Here is a 17,637-nt window from a genome sequence, read left to right as displayed (position 1 = left end):
TATAGACTAGAGCAGTGGTGGCGAACCTATGGCATAGGTGCCAGAAGCAGCACTCGGAGCCCTCTCTGTGGGCACACACATTGTCTCCTCAGCCCTGCCTCCTCCCACAGCCCTCTCCTCACCAGCAGCCCCCCCCGAGGAGAGTCACCCCTGGGTGCGGCCCACACGAAGCAGCGCAGCCAAGTACATGGTAGCCAGGCAGTGGGGACAAGACTCTGCCCTTGCGCCCCGTTGCACACAGATGATGCTGTGGGGCATGGGCGGAGGGCATGGTCACCATGGGGCTGCTGAGCTGCTTGGGTGATCTGTGGCAGGCAGTGGAGGTGGTGGGTGGCCAAGTGGGCAGGGTGGAGTGGGGACTGGAGTGGGGAGGTGGTTTTTGGGCACTCGGCCTCTAAAAGGTTTGCCATCACTGGACTAGAGGATGGCTACACTTTTAATGGAAATAGTAAACAATCTTTGAAAACTAAGCTGCAATTCTCTTATTTATCCTGAATTCCTAGATAATATTTATAAAGGCATGTTCTTTGCTATCACACCTACAATCAAAGTATATTCTGACTGAATCACTCTGTGAGGGTGATAGGTCGTTATTCAGGTAGATGATAGTTTAGATAGATAGATAGATAGATAGATAGATAGATAGATAGATAGATAGATAGATAGAGATCAAATAAGACAGATAAATATGCACCCACTGACTCTCTAAGTCATCTATCAGAATTCTATGGATGTGAAGGTAAAAAATAATTTGATGTATTCAGTTGATAAGAATCCATAAGCCAATGTTCCTTGACATAAAATATTTAGAACAGGAAGATCTCAACTGATGTTATCCATCAGTTTTTCTTTAGTAATAAATATGGTCTGTTACCAGTAGCTCCTGGGTATGCTTTATGACACAGTAGATCTGTACTCTTCTCCCTCAGAGTCTTAATCTGCCAACTGCCTTCTAGAACCATCTCCCTCAACGACCATTACAAACAACTTCAAGAGAAACAACGGAAGGGATATTTATGCTCTTAGGCATTATATCAGTTAAAGTAAAGGAGCCACACCATGTTATTGCCCCTGTTAGTGAAGTTTTGGCTATCCCCCATTATGGCAGTTGACTCCTGGCCATGCAGCTACGAGCAATTGATTTCTTCAGTTTGGTCTCACCATCTGGTTATGTCATCATCAGGTATGCTGCTTAATTTCAGCCACAATCATCCTTATATATTGCATCACCCATGTAGAAATAACTTTTTCCGTGGTATTTCCCCAGCTCTTTACCTTGGAGAAAGGTTATTCATCAGCCTTGATATGTTTGAAAGCAGCATTCTCCCTCTAACCATCCCCAATGGTTTTACAAGGCCACCTGCCATTGTTAGTGCTGCTGTCTTTGTGCAAGATACAATCGTGGCAGTGGTGAATGGTGCCGTCTTTGTCTACTTCTATGCCACATCGAAGAAATGGCTGCATTCAAAAGGGATTACTCATCTGGTTACTGAACTTGCTAGCTACAATTGTTGCTTTGCTCTAAATGATCCTGCCTGTGACAAAATCAATGAACTTGTTCTGGCGTATAACCCAGGCAATTTGGTTAGCAAAAGTGAGATATTTTATTCAAAAAATGGGGCCAGCATATTTGAATCTTTAAAAAGTAGACCTTTGAGGGATGGCATTCTACTTGGTATCTATGTTTTTGCTTCCTCAGCACATATTGGAATGCTCCTCAAGGATGCCAGTCATTCTGAGACTGCATACTTCACATATGGAACTATTGAATCCATGAAGAATGAAATAGGAACATCCTTTAGCGGAAAATTCTTAAATGGTTATAAAGTTGAAAGCACACTCCCCCCTGGTATGAAAGGTTTTATCTTACTATGGACTAACAAAACACTTATGAGCTCCTCGAATGATGGATTGACGACAAATATTATTACTGTCCTTCCCACAGACAGCTATCCTAATAAAACTCTTCCAGAAAGTATTTGCTTTGCAGCAGCCACCGATAATGAGATTGCAGTCCTCACCGAGACTCAGCTTTTCTACGGAAACCTGGACATGGTCTCTGGAAAAATGGTACATTTGGGGGACAATAATGTTTCCTCAGTCCACGTTTCTTGTCAAGCTATGTCATTTGAAAATATTGGAACACTTAGCATCATCCGTCCATTTCCCAGCAATGTATCTAAATATTACCATTTTCATAAATGCATCATCAACGTCCAGGCTAAGCTCATGACTGTGGAGCCACCACTGCAATCCTGTCCAATGGAGATCCTCACTGGTGATTTCCACAACAGGATGTATTATATTGATACAAACCAGCGTCTTCATTTTAATGCCACATTTGTACCAAAGCCAGGGACTGGTGCCTATCCATATGTCATGTTAAGCAATCCACGTGTGCTAGCATTTGAGGCATACATTGTGGAGGATGGCTATACTTTTAATGGAAACACTAAATACAGCTTGCAAATTAAATTAGAAGAACAACACGTAGCAAGTATGTTGTCAGAAAAACAGAACATATCACTCTTAAAGAAGCTGTCATCTGTTAGTGTGGACATCTATAACAAAGGCATATTCTGCATTGACATGTATCCATTGACAGCTCTTATTGCAGTGGAGTGTCCACCTAAGAAACACATCAGAATTTTAAGGAGTACAACAGGTTGTAGTAAAGGTCTCTTTGAACCAATACTACTACAGAATTTTGTTTATTCAATTGATAAGAAACTATACGATCCTTTGTTCCTTGGTAGAAAAAATTTAGAACAGGAAGATCTTAATGTGTCCTATAAGTATGACACTTGGGGATGTCCTCTTTTCTTATATTATGATAAACCATGGCTACCAGATCTTGAATTATGGGACAACGATGAATTTGTGGAATACGTTTCTGCAGATTTTGTACTGTATGAAATAAATGGAATGCATAATTACGATTATCTCTTGACTGAAATAGAGGCCAATTGTTTGTCAGAGGCCCAGAACTGGACCAAACAATTAGCAAATTTTCCAGGGTCTCCACAAATTGCATGGACTAGATATAATTATGTGAGTTGCAAGGAACCCAGAGAAAACAAATCTTTACCATCAGCTAATTCAAAGTACCAGGTTTTAAAAAGGGATGAAAGAAACAGAATACTTTTTCCACAGTACAATGGCTTTTATGTCTTCAGAATTACTGTTGTAGATAGCTTATATAGTTACTGTGACCTTAGCACAATTTTCAGTGTGTACGTTTATGGAGCCCTCCCAAAATCTGAGGTCAGTGTTGGAAAAGCACTAATTAATTGTCTTGTTCTCATATTTGGCACAATGCTGACAGTTTATTTTTTTCTTAAATTACTAAAGGAGTACTCAACAATCAAATAAATTTAGTCTATCATTTCACAACTTACTGTAGAATAATAAATGTGGATTTAATTATACTAAGATTTTTTCTTTTCCCTGGTTTGAAATAAAAATACACTGTAATTAATATTATTTCTGTATATGTGCATGTATGTATGTATTCTTTGGTTTCTCTCATTAAATTGTTTTCAAGAATATTTATTACATTAATGGTAATATGAATAACCATCTCTTTTTAGGACTATAGATAAAAATTGAAAATGTATAAGTCAATTTGATTTCCTCTTCATTTTTAATGGCTGAAAATAGCCTTATTTGTTTCTACTTTCCTTACCTCAAAATCTTAAATCTTACAAGAATCTATGTTTCAGGTTGGACACTGATAACTGAAGTTGGTTAACCTGTGCACAAAACATTTGCCCATCCTGATACCTCCATTTCACAGAATTAAAAAAAAAAATCGCAGTGGGGAATGTAATGAATATGATGCACATTTTATTTTATTTATTTTATTTACAGCAAATCTGTTATAAATATAATACATTTCTTGAAAAGCTTAACTTTCTTTAAAAAAACAGATCAACTGAATTGCTCTAGTTACATAATAAAGTGAATGAATTTAACTGACAAAACATTTCTTTGTTTGAAACAGTGCGTTTTGTACTGAGATGAATGAGAAAATATTCAAACTGCTGTCAAAAATTGTAGAATATTAAGTGGGGTTATATATGCAATTGCAATGAGAATTGCTTAATAGTATATGAAGAAAGTCTCAAATTCAACTTGAATTCAAATTGAAAATGAAAAACAGAAGAATTGGACTGGAATAAATTGGATCCTAGTTAACTTCACAGAAACAACATGATATAATTATCGATCTATGGCTTACTCAAAAAAGCCAACAAACCTTTTTCCTAAATTGCCATCTAATACAGCCACAAATATTAACACATGCTGTACATTTTTTTTCAGCAGTAAAGATATCCAAGGACTTCCCAATTTTGTTATTAGGAATCTTAAAAGTTACGTGGTTATTTCCATTTAACTTATGAAACATTTTTAAAAAGAAAAACTAGAATCCAAGATGCCTGGTATTATGAAACAGAAATAGGCATGTAATCATATTATGTGGAAGATTTATCTACAACTTTTTAACAGGTTATATGCCAAGATTGCAAGTTCAACGAAATAACAGTACTTTGTTTTGTTTTTAAAACAAACCCATAAGTCAAATACTGTTAATAATAATCAGGGCTGGCACTGAATTCTGTTGACTTGTTTCAAATAAAGTAACTTGATGAGAAAGCTTGGCAAATATTCGTGGGGTTCCAAGATTATACACTCCAGTATGAACAAAACAAGCCTTTAACTGAAGGTTAGATACTTCATGGGCTTTTAGCTGAAGCTTATATTGTGTTTGCCCAAGCCAGGTAAATGAACCATGGATTTCAAGGGTTTCTGGACTGGAAAAGAGAAAGCACACAGGGGTCACATTTTCTTCCTGCTTATACTCTTGATGAAAACAGTATGTTGTTTGTCCTCAACACAACATTTCTGGATGTTAACAAGAATTTTATGTAAAATATTTGTACTTAGTATAAAACTATAAATTGGAAACTTCTAGGAAAACTATTAACATTGCATAAAAAAGGTTTTAAGCATCCCAGGTCAGTCTAACAGCTTAAGGCTGACATCCTGCAGAATTATTTAGGTTATCAGTCAATAATTCTTAGTTCTAGTTAAACATGCCCCTTCTGGTACTTCACCAGTCTGAAATGTGTAAAACCATTAAACCAAAATCAAATTAGAAATATGCTTTGATAAGCTCTGAAATTTAAATTTCTTAGAATCAGACAAGAAATAATATTTTCATGAATCTTCTCCAGGAATCTAATTAAAAAATCTTCTCAAATATAAATGGCTTATAATCTGTAAAAATTACCTTGTTGTTTTATGTCGCAGATCAATTATCACATCAACATCAGCTTCAGAACAATTTGAAAGTAGAAGAGTAACTGGAACTATACAAAGGCTGGAAAGAAAAGTTGCATCAATTGCAACTAGATCAACTGAGCAATTGAATCAACTGCAGAGCACAATCACCCTTGCTTTTAAAAAACAACAACAGTAAAATATGCTAGTTTTAAACAGAGTATACAGCTGCAGTCAAATGCCAAACAGAAATGGACCATTCTGGAAAAAAAAGTAGGGCAGCATGTTCTACTTGCGGATTAAATGGAAACTTATTTTGACAGGTTTCTATTAGAATTCCAAATTGAAATATAAATCAAACATCAACTTTCACATCTCTTTTAAACAAGACACTTACACTGGGGCAAAAAAGTATGTAGTCAGCCACCAATTGTGCAAGTTCTCCTACTTAAAAAGATGAGAGAGGCCTGTAATTGTCATCATAGGTAGACCTCAACTATGAAAGACAAAATGAGAAAACAAATCCAGACAATCACATTGTTTGATTTGGAAAGAATTTATTTGCAAATTATGGTGGAAAATAAGTATGTGGTCAATATCAAAAGTTCATCTCAATACTTATATACCCTTTGTTGGCAATGACAGAGGTCAAACGTTTTCTGTAAGTCTTCACAAGGTTGGCACACACTGTTGCTGGTATGTTGGCTCATTCCTCCATGCAGATCTCCCCTAGAGCAGTGATGTTTTGGGGCTGTCGCTGGGCAACACGGACTTTCAACTCCCTCCAAAGGTTTTCTATGGGGTTGAGATCTGGGGATTGGCTAGGCCACTCCAGGACCTTGAAATGCTTCTTACGAAGCCACTCCTTCGTTGCCCGGCCGGTGAGTTTGGGATCATTGTCATGCTGAAAGACCCAGCCACGTTTCATCTTCAATGCCCTTGCTGATGGAAGGAGGTTTGCACTCAAAATCTCACGATACATGGCCCCATTCATTCTTTCCTGTACACGGATCAGTCATCTTGGTCCCTTTGCAGAGAAACAGCCCCAAAGCATGTTGCCACCCCCATGCTTCACAGTAGGTATGGTGTTCTTTGGATGCAATTCAGCATTCTCTCTCCTCCAAACACGACAAGTTGTGTTTCTACCAAACAGTTCTACTTTGGTTTCATCTGACGTTAGGACATTCTCCCAATCCTCTTCTGGATCATCCAAATGCTCTCTAGCAAACTTCAGACGGGCCCGGACATGTATTGGCTTAAGCAGGGGGACACGTCTGGCACTGTAGGATCTGAGTCCCTGGCAGCGTAGTGTGTTACTGATGGTTGCCTTTGTTACGCTGGTCCCAGCTCTCTGCAGGTCATTCACTAGATCCCCCCGTGTGGTTCTGGGATTTTTGCTCACCGTTCTTGTGATCATGTTGACCCCACGGGGTGAGATCTTGCGTGGAGCCCCAGATCGAGGGAGATTATCAGTGGTCTTGTATGTCTTCCATTTTCTAATTATTGCTCCCACAGTTGATTTCTTCACAACAAGCTGCTTGCCTATTGCAGATTCAGTCTTCCCAACCTGGTGCAGGTCTACAATTTTGTTTCTGGTGTCCTTTGACAGCTCTTTGGTCTTCACCATAGTGGAGTTTGGAGTGTGACTGTTTGAGGTTGTGGACAGGTGTCTTTTATACTGATAACAAGTTCAAACAGGTGCCATTAATACAGGTAATGAGTGGAAGACAGAGGAGCCTCTTAAAAAAGAAGTTACAGGTCTGTGAGAGCCAGAAATCTTGCTTGTTTGTAGGTGACCACATACTTATTTTCCACTATAATTTGCAAATACTGTATATGCCGGCATATTAGGCGACCCGGCGTATAAGACGACCCCCGTCTTTATCGCCGAGCCGCATTCCTAGAACGTCGTCTTATACGCCGGAAACTACCAGTATTTCCGGCGTATAAGACGACCCCCGTCTTTGGCGCCGAGTTTAGTGCTTACGGAAGTCTTATACGCCGGCATATACGGTAAATTCTTTCCAAATCAAACAATGTGATTGTCTAGATTTGTTTTCTCATTTTGTCTCTCATAGTTGAGGTCTACCTATGATGACAATTACAGGCCTCTCTCATCTTTTTAAGTGGGAGAACTTGCACAATTGGTGGCTGACTACATACTTTTTTGCCCCACTATATATGTTAGGTTTACATTAGTTTTAGGTGTATGTTAGGTTTAGGTGTGTTTATCTGTGAAGGGAAGGACTTCTTACATTCATAGAAGAATTGAGATTTATTAAGTATTTTCTATTGGAAAAAAGGATGGGAAAGCATTTTTTGCTTACTCTCCTTGAAGTACCTAGTATAATTTATTTTTCTGTCCCAGAAGGCCTCTCTTGAGCAGCTTCTCAGAAGGCACAGTAGTACAATAGCAAGGAAGAATCTCAAGCATTTATTTCTAATTGAGAAAAAAGTTTACTGGATGCAACTTTGGATCCAACCCACTAACTATAAGCCTCCCAAGAGTATTTCTGTCTTATATTTATAAGATTTGTATCAATTACTGCTAAAACTGTACATGGGAAGTATTTCTTAAGGTAAAGATAGGGAACCTAACAGCTAGGGCTATGAATTCTTAAAAATTAGGATTTCAAAGTAACTTCATAGAATATCATGAAGATTAGCTAAAAATTATTTATTTTCAACACAAGAGCCCAAGAAATTAATTCATTGTGGATTTTCTTGTTAAGTGTTCTGTGTTGTTCAAAAAGGAATTAAGCTAGAGGCAGTATGTGAAATAGAATTTGAACCCTACAGAAAACAAACTTCTTCATCCTTTCCATCTCATTAGCACAGATGTACTTCTTTAGCAATAGTCCCCAAACAAATCACTCCCTAAGCAAATGTATTTGTTCACGTTCAGTGGAGAAAATAGACCTCACTTTTAGACTTGTATAAATATTTTATGCTTTGCAGTGAAATGTTATAATGAGTGCCATATACATATTTCTGAAAAAGAAAGGAAAATGGCTGGAAGGTTAATGCTGGTTATAGCCTAGAGTAAAAAGAAGAAATATTCAAACCTTTTCCGATTAAAGGAGTGATTAAATGTTTCAGGATAATGAAGACTAGTTTTAATAAGATTGGAAAACTGTTCCACAGATAGTCTGGATGATACCGATGTACTTTCTGGGCGAAAAAGATTTGAAAGGCTTATTTCTGTAGATTCCTATAACATAAAAAGTATTCAGAGAATGTTAGTTAGGTTCAAGAAACATTTAGAATTCTATATATGACAAATAGATTATACTATATAAATGAAAGAAAAAAATCAGTCAGTGAGTTGTACTTATCAATCAAGTGCACCAGATAAAAATACAAAAATATGTAAGATTATATACCTGATGACATAATTTCAGAAAATTCACATAATTAAATGATTGCCTTTATAATGTGCAAAACACTTGAAATTCAAATTATTCTGGAAAGCCTTTCAAGCACAAAAGAGTTCAGTTTCAAACACTCTTTTAAGCTTAAATACTTTCAGAATGATCAAAATAACCTGCTTCGAACGTGAAATATATGCTTTCTACTCAAAATGAGGTGCTTTAACTTCAAAATGATTTAAATTCAAAATTTTGCACTCTACTAAAATATCACCTGCAAATTATTTGCTTTCTATTTACACCCTATATTGCTTATTTCTAGACATTCACCACAGTTAATATTACTAAAAACATATATAAATATTTGTGGACTAGACTTCATTTAATCAGGTTGGAGATTAATGGCAGATATTCAATTATATGCAGATGTTTAAATATCTCCGGTTATTGGATATGATTCACCTAATAAAGCTTGCATAATTGTACAAAATTAAATATAATATTTCTGCAAATATCAATGCGTACTTATTATTGATGGTATTGTTGGCAGGGAACTTTTCATTCTAGATGATACCAGACTCCCCCTGACTTTGGCTACCTTAGTTTTTTCAGGCTAAACCTCTAGCCCAATTCCTTTATGGGACTCTGGCTGGCCTCCTAGCTTCATGTTTCAGTTTAGAAAGGGTACAATCTAAACTCATCAGAGCAGCTCTCCAAATACCACAAGGTGTCTGAAATGAACATTTACAATTGGAGATAGGTATGATAAATTTGAGTCCAAAGTGATTTAGCTTTTATAAACTTTTGCTTAATGCCGAACTGAAGAGTTTTGCCCTGTGATTCTGGAGAGGTAGATACAGTATTACATAATATGTCTGTCTGTGCTGCTCCCTCCAAACTAGATTCATACTTTCTCTAATTAGTAGATACCCAGATTGCCCAGATTCAGCCTATGCCCAGATGCTGCTCATACATTAAGTGCCCCTTGTTACTACGCACATAGCTAGCTTTTCTACAGCAGCACAAAACAACCATCAAACTCTGAGCCAATATCCCGCAATGCATTACTTGTAACTATAATTCATTTGAATTTAGATATTATCATTTTACTGATATTAATATTTAGCTATTTTTACTTTGTTGTAATGTTAGATATCTTATTTAATATAATTTTAGTGTTTACATTATAATTTAACATAGGCTATATCCTGGGTCTCACTTATTGGATGATAATTATGTCTTAAATTTTGTTTATTACCTGCACTGGTCTTTGACTGCAATAAACTGAATTAATTCTAATCTAGGTTTTAAATGAGGTAAGGTGGGGAGGCAAGAGTGCAAAGGCTAGGGTTGGTAACACATATATAAATTATAGTATGGTAGCAATTAACAATGATAAAATTTGTATATGTTGAGATAGCACTGGCTGTCAATGCATAGCAGAACCAGCTCCATCCTTAATGGTTGACACAATTTTTTTTAAAATTTCAAATGGTCTATATTTTTTTATCCAAATGTATCTTATATGGTTGCAGCTAAACAGTTTGATTTTAAAAAAATGGCCCAAACATTTTAGATCCAGAACCTTTTCAAACAAATCCAACAGATTTGTTTTGCACAATTTAAAAAAAAAATGTTTATAACGAAGCCAGAAAAGATGTTACCCTTTGATAATGTTCCCATACAAATCACTGTTGCATAAACAATTCTGTATTAACATGTGGACCATTATTTTACTGCCAGCTAAACCTTTTAGCAGGACATCTGTAGTGATCTGTGTGTTCTGTTTAGTAGATCTAACCAATTTTTATGCAGTTCTAAGAAGATTCTTCTTAGTCTTCAAGCTAATGTAAATTAATGAAAAAATTAAAGTAGGAAAATGGTTGGGTGTTTCAGGAAGGCAAGATCTGTAATATACCTTCAAATCAATCACCAAGTTGAACAGATTAAAAATCTGAGGATAGATTTCAAATATGTATTCTGCAAACAAGATCTAAAACATTATTATTTCTCTTGAAGGTGGTATTGCTAATTATTGTCTGAAAGAATATCAAAACTTCTACATCAGCCATATTTATGTTTTTCTTATTTTATGTCTGTAAATAATAACAAATAAAGAAGTGTGCATTCAAAGTTGAGAAATATGTTGCTTTAATTCTGTACATGAGATCTTGTGTCAGATTAAGATTTATGAGAAGCCAGTAATTTGATCAGTTAGAAACATTTTTCATTTTTTTTCCTAACTCTTCTATACTTATGATTATACCGAGGTATAATTTGGGATAATCTTTCATATACAGATAGTCCTCAACTTAATGACCACAACTGAGCTTCAATTTTCTGTTGCTAAGCAAGACAGTTGTTGAGTTTTCCCCATTTTACGACCTTTCTTGCCACAATTGTTTAGCGAATCACTGCAATTGTTAAGTTAGTAACATGGTTGTTATGTGAATCTGGCTTCCCCATTGACTTTGCTTGTCAGAAGGTCACAAAAGGTGATCACATGACTCTGGGATACTGCAATGGTTATAAATATGAATCAGTTGTCAAGCCTCTGAATTTTGATCATGTGACCCATAGGGGTGCTACAACGGTCGTACGTGTGAAAAACGGTTATAAATCATTTTTTTCAGTGGCATTGTATAGTCACTAAACAAATGGTTGTAAGTCAAGGACTATTTGTACTTAAATTAGCCTCTGCTCAATGAAGTGTTATTATTATACTGCAAGTGCAAGTAGCTCAGACATCTACTTTTTGCCAATTTTACATGAAAATACTTCCATATGGATAATAAACATTTTAAAAATAAAGTTAATGCTTTTCAAAGTAAAGGGTAATGGATTAAGAAATCACAAATTCACTAATACTAACAAATCTCCATCTTATGATAAAACATTAAATTTTGCTCATGCCATGTCCCATGATTATAAAAAGCCTCATTTTTTTTCTTATGTTGCAAGTGACTAATAAGAAAATAAACCATGTATACTACTATACAAATGTATTTTTCCTAGAATTTCAGTACCTGCTCCAAGTCCTCCCAATCAGAATTCCCAAGTATTTTTTTAAAGCCCTATGAAACATAAAAATAGATTACAGCAAGAAGTATCAATGTGTAGACTATATTGTTATAAAGCAATGAAGCTCATACTGGAACATTTCCAAAACAAAATGCATTTTCTTAAACTTATTTGACATCTGTAAGTGAAGAAAGCAACATATGGCTTTCCAAACCAAAGAGATAAGCCTCAATATTTCCTAATCATACTCCTTCTTTGTGTGCTCCTCCAGAATTGTTGAAACAAATTCACAATGGGCCCCTGTACCTGCAACCCTCAGACAGCATAAAGATTAGGACTTCCAATTATTAGCCTGTTTCACAAAAGGAGGAACAAAACTCATGCCAATTATAGAGATATCAATTTATTGGCTGACATAAATAAACTTTATACTACATATCTGAATTACAAATTCTTAGACCAGCTGGGCAGAGAGCAGCTCTTGTAGATGAACAGAAGTTATTTAGATCAAATTGAGTAATGATAAATCTATGCCTGATTCTATTTATTTTAATTTAAATATATTTTAAAATATAAAAATATACTTTTAAAATATAAAAATTCACAACAATCAATCCAACCCTGTCAGCCTTTCAAAATCTTGAAGACTTGGTTCTTTCATCTGGCTTGGGGTTGGGGCATATGACAAAGCTAAGGCATGGTTGTGATGGCTTTTTTCTACCTTGATTACCAATTTGTATTTATTATGATATTGGATTTTGCTATGATACTGTCATTTTATATTATTATTAGTTTCTCAGAGACATGATATTGAGATGAGCAGCCATGTCAGTTCAAATGAACAAACATGTGACTCTCTATATAACTTCTGTAAACAGTATCAGAATCTAACCAAAAGGAAAGTCCCTACAAGAAATTTAAATCATCATCCATGCCTATCTAATACAGATAATTGTATGAAGCCTCAAATCTATTTAATTTCTATATAAATATACCGACTGTAAGTTTATTTATTTATTTATTTACAAATATTTATATGCCGCCCAATCCCAAAGGACTCAGGGCGGCGTACAAGGTTAAAAACAGTCATAAAAGACTAAAATAATCCAGTCATACCGCGAGTCCGATCATATCCCGCCCCCCCCCGGGGACATCAGCCCCAGGCCTGCCAGAAAAGGAGAGTTTTAACGGCTTTCTTAAAGGCTGGCAGGGTGGGAGTAGTTCGAACCTCGGGGGGAAGTTGATTCCACCAGGTCGGAGCCACCACAGAAAAGGCCCTTCCCCGAGGGCCCGCCGGCCGACATTGTCTGGCCGACGGGACCTGAAGGAGGCCCAATCTATGGGACCTCACCGGTCTCTGGGAGCTGTGCGGCAGAATGCGGTCCTGTAAGTAATCTGGCCCTATGCCATGAAGGGCTTTGAAGGTGATAACCAACACCTTGAATTGTGTCTGGAGACCCACAGGAAGCCAGTGCAGTTCGCGGAGGATAGGTGACACGTGGGCGTACCTTGGAGCGCCCACAATCGCTCTCGCGGCTGCATTCTGAACCAACTGCAGTCTCCGAACGCCCTTCAAGGGTAGCCCCATGTAGAGCGCGTTACAGTAATCCAGTCTTGAGGTGACAAGGGCATGAGTGACTGTGAGTAAAGCCTCTCGGTCCAAATAAGGCCGCAACTGGTGCACTAGGCGAACCTGTGCAAAGGTCCCCCTGGCCACAGCCGATAGATGTTGTTCCAAATTTAGCTGTGAGTCCAGGACGACACCTAAGTTGCGTGCCTGCACTGAGGGAGGTAAATTTGCCCCCCCCCCCAGGACTAAAGATGGACAATCCAGTTGGCCTTTGGGAGGCAAGACCCAGAGCCACTCGGTCTTGTCAGGGTTGAGTCTAAGCCTGTTCACCCCCATCCAGACCCTCACATCTTCCAGGCACCAGCACATCACGTCGACTGCTTCACTGAAAGGGCACGGGGTGGAGATATACAATTGGGTATCATCCGCATACTGATGATACCTCACCCCATGTCGCCGAATGATCTCACCCAGCGGTTTTATGTAGATGTTAAAAAGGAGGGGGGACAGGACCGAGCCCTGAGGCACCCCATAATCGAGGCGCCTAGGGGTCAATATCTGTCCGCCCGCCAACACCGACTGCGACCTGTCAGAGAGGTAGGAGGAGAACCACCGCAATACGGTGCCGCCCACCTCCACCTCTCCGAGACGACGCAGAAGGATACCATGGTCAATGGTATTGAAAGCCGCTGAGAGGTCAAGAAGCACCAGGATAGAGGAATAACCCCTATCCCGGGCTCGCCAGAGGTCATTGGTCAGTGCGACCAAAGCAGTCTCAGTGCTGTAGCCGGGCCTGAAACCAGATTGAAAAGGGTCCAGATAATTGGTTTCCTCCAAGGATCGCAAGAGTTGAGACGCCACCACCTTCTCTACAACCTTCCCCACAAAGGGGAGGTTGGAGACGGGACGAAAGTTCTTCAAAACAGCTGGGTCCAGGGAAGGCTTCTTGAGGAGGGGCCTCACCACAGCTTCCTTTAAAGGTTGCGGGAAAGACCCCGCCATCAAGGAGGCGTTGATTATCGCCTGGAGCCAGCCTCGTGTCACCTCCCTACTGGCAGAAACCAACCAGGAGGGGCACGGGTCCAATAAACAGGTGGCGGCATTCATTGCCCTCACGGCCTTGTCCACTTCATCAGGGGTCACAGGCTCAAACTCGCTCCAGATAACATGACTAAGACCAGCCCCTGGCAACTCGGCTGGCACTGCCCAGTCGGAGTCCAGGTCTCTCTGAATCTGAGCGATTTTGTCCGACAGAAACTGAACAAACTCCTCAGCTCTCCCCTGCAAGGGTTCCTCCGCCTCCTCCACTTTAAGAAGGGAGCGGGTCACCCTAAACAAGGCGGCCGGGTGAGATTCTGCGGACGCAATAAGTGCGGAAAAGTGAACACGCTTTGCTGCCCTTATCGCCACTAAATAAGTCCTAAGATAGGCTCTTAATAGTGATCGGTCAGATTCAGAGTTACTGGCCCTCCAACGTCGCTCTAGACGTCTCTTGTGGCGCTTCATCTCCCGGAGCTCCTCAGTAAACCAAGGGGCCCTCCGGGGACCACCACCACAGAGAGGTCGCAAAGGTGCAATTCGATCCAGGGCCCCGGACGCCACCTCATTCCAGGCCGCAACCAGGGACCCGGACGAGTTGTAGACAAGGGAGTCAGCTATTTCCCCAAGCTCCTCCTGGAACCGATCTGGGTCCATTAGGCGCCTGGGGCGGAACCACCTAGTCGGCTCCCTCTCCCTGCGATGGGGGAGTGATGCTCTGAAGTCCAGCCTCAATAGGAAATGATCTGTCCATGACAAGGGCGAGATCTCTATTCCCCTTAATTCCAGATCAAGTCTCCATTGCCCCGAGAGAAACACAAGGTCGAGTGTGTGACCACCCCTATGAGTTGGGTCCTGAATTACCTGGGTCAGGTCCATGGTTGCCATGGAAGCCATGAACTCCTGCGCCGCCTCTGAGCGATCGCCGAGTGATGGCAGATTAAAGTCCCCCAGTACTATAAGTCTGGGGAACTCCACCGCCAACCAGGCTATTGACTCCAGCAACGCAGGCAGGGCTGTTGCAACGCAGCTGGGAGGTAGGTACGTCAGCAGCAAGCCCAACTGAACCCGTGAACCCAACTTCAATAGGAGGGACTCACACCCAACAACCTCCGGGGTAGGAATCCCATGAGGGCTCAAGGACTTCCGAGCGATGACTGCCACTCCCCCACCCCTGCCCTGATGTCGAGGCTGATGAAGCACCACAAACCCGTCCGGGCACATCTCCGAGAGGGAAACACTCCCCTCAGGGCCCAGCCAGGTTTCGGTTATACATGCCAGGTCCGCCCCGCTGTCCAATATTAAATCACAGACAAGGGGGGCTTTGCTGACAACAGACCTGGCATTAAGCAACAGCAGCCTGCAATCAGGGCCCTGTACTCCCCTGTCACCAGTACTACAGGATGAGCCTTTTGAGGGGCCGGAACAAGGAATCGCTCTAACATAGCGAGTCCTCGTTCCCCAAAGATGGCCTGCCCCTCGGCTCCCGCCATATCTGCCCATCCCAGTCATGACCGGGATGCTCCGACCTTCTCCCCTCCCCGGAATACCTCCACCCTCACCAGCCTTCTCCCTTCCTGACCGGACTCGCTTTCCATACAAACCCAAGTTACTAACCTAGGCATAATTTTGCTAAGTTGTCTAAGAAAGCCGAGCTTTACTATATAAGGCTGTGCTTCAAAACTCGGCAAATTTGGTACTTAACACATTTTGACATGAAAATGTTGCCCCGGTACTCATTTGTTTGCTACTTGGAGCCCAGTTCGGAAGAGGTGGAGTTGGAACTGTGACCATCCAACAGGGACGGTACATCTTCCTTGACATGTTTGGACAGGCCAGGGGCTGAGGTCCTAGGTCCTTCAAGCACTGGGGGAGGTAGTCCACCAGATGGAAAGCTGCCTGTCTATACAGACATGGAGAGGATCAATTGCTGATAGGCAGTGGTGCTGATAGACAGCAGATCTCCTCTGATGAGAAACAGCTGGCTACTCCACTCAATCCAAGGGCAAGGAGCGTGGTGTGTAGACAAGCCCAGAGAAGGGCTTCAAGGCTACTCAGGAGGATGTTGCCCCACCCCTCCTCACAAGGAACTCTTGGTGTGGAGTAATTTAAGGAGAAGCCGAGGGGAGTTAGTCTTGCCAGGAACAATTGTTTGCTTTGGCTTACACTCCCCCTGCTTTGACTCGTGCCTGTTGCCGTTTGTCTTGCCTCACTTGGAAGATTGCTCTTTGCCTTTTGTCTTGGACCTAGCCCTTCTCTCGTGGACTGCTTTTGGCCTTTGCTTCACTGTGCTTTTGAACTGTTTCTTGCCTTGGACCTTTTATTTGCCCTGAAGACTACCATTGTCTTGTGTCTGGACTCTGCCTTGTGGACTGGACTTGGAACCCTGGACCTTGCCCTGTGAGTGTGCTCCTACTCTGTGGGCTTTATTTATAGTATTAGGGGCTGTTGTTTGGGGGACTGAGGGTGGCTGCCTTCAGGGTAGCGTGGGGAATGGAGTCTTACTGGTTGTTGGAGGACTGTTTGCTGCAACATTGTTGAGAGAAATAAAGGACTCTCTAGAGGCCTGCCTTGCCTTGACCATCCAGGTCATAACATTGACATGCTGCAAAAGGAAATGGGGGACAGCTGTAGAGGGCAGACAGAAAGTCAGCCATGCTGGAAAGGTCGCTACAAAAGGAAGTGGGAAACAGCACAGAGGGTGGACAGGAAGTCAGCCGTGCTGGGAAGATCAGTTTATGACATAATTCAAAAAGTTATAAACATTTCCTAAGATGATGTTTGATTGTGCTATACAGTTCAATATGGGCTATTTTCAAGGTAGAGACTGCTGACTTCTCCTCAAGGTATTGAGATTGAAAAGTCAAAAATCCTAGTTAGAAATTCTGGGGATTACATTTCCAACACATAAGGACACAGTGTGTTGGTAAAGCTGTTCTCTACTTTATAACAAACTGACTTTTCTCAGAGGTGAAATTCATTTCCATGCAGTGCTTCAATTTTCATTTATGCTTGTTCTGCAGTGGCCTTGTTAGATATGTTACTATTTTTAACTTCGAATTTTTAAGTTCTAAAATATGATTTATATTTTTGTAATCCTTTATATAGTCTGAAATCATACAATATTCAGTACCTAAAAAAGATCTCTGATTCAGCAACATATTAAAACTCTAATACATATAATCCTTGAGTTATAAGTGTAATGGAGCCTGCCCATTCCACTCGTAACTCAAAAACTAATAGAGTGAATCTTGTACCTCAAACGAGATCACTCCCTTGCTTGTTAAAACACATGTGGCTCATTAAGCGAACATGAAGTATCTCAGGGTGGGGAAAGCCATGGAGGGCCTAGTGATG

At 40.3% G+C, this 17,637-nt stretch overlaps 2 protein-coding genes across 6 annotated transcripts in view; one reads left to right on the top strand and one right to left on the bottom strand.

Annotated features, from left to right (window-relative positions):
* Positions 1-416: 416 nt before the first annotated feature.
* CATSPERD (cation channel sperm associated auxiliary subunit delta) lies at positions 417-3,578 on the top strand. 2 transcript variants are annotated; one of them, XM_039333692.1, is made up of 2 exons: positions 417-1,183; positions 1,700-3,578. In XM_039333692.1, the coding sequence occupies exons 1-2, from the start codon at positions 1,060-1,062 to the stop codon at positions 3,370-3,372; spliced, it is 1,797 nt and encodes a 598-aa protein (XP_039189626.1). In that variant the 5' UTR covers positions 417-1,059; the 3' UTR covers positions 3,373-3,578. The 2 variants fall into 2 exon arrangements, with proteins under 2 accessions (XP_039189626.1, XP_039189625.1); XM_039333691.1 differs by having other exon boundaries at positions 417-3,578.
* Positions 3,579-3,826: 248 nt separating this feature from the next.
* TRAPPC8 (trafficking protein particle complex 8) overlaps positions 3,827-17,637 on the bottom strand; it is a 72,718-nt gene continuing 58,907 nt past the window's right edge. For all 4 annotated transcript variants that reach the window (XM_039333504.1, XM_039333506.1, XM_039333505.1 and 1 more), the window contains 4 exons: positions 11,678-11,725; positions 8,349-8,494; positions 5,294-5,383; positions 3,827-4,814 (listed from right to left, as the gene is read on the bottom strand). In XM_039333504.1, coding sequence (XP_039189438.1) covers positions 4,580-4,814; positions 5,294-5,383; positions 8,349-8,494; positions 11,678-11,725 — 519 coding nt within the window. In that variant the 3' untranslated portion in view covers positions 3,827-4,579. The remainder of the gene's footprint in view (positions 4,815-5,293; positions 5,384-8,348; positions 8,495-11,677; positions 11,726-17,637) is intronic.

This window comes from Crotalus tigris, unplaced genomic scaffold (genome assembly GCF_016545835.1).
Source record: "Crotalus tigris isolate CLP2741 ecotype Arizona unplaced genomic scaffold, ASM1654583v1 scf7180000024506.7606697, whole genome shotgun sequence".
In the NCBI taxonomy this organism is placed as follows: Eukaryota; Metazoa; Chordata; class Lepidosauria; order Squamata; family Viperidae; genus Crotalus; species Crotalus tigris.
This window is presented reverse-complemented; position numbering and strand designations above follow the sequence as displayed.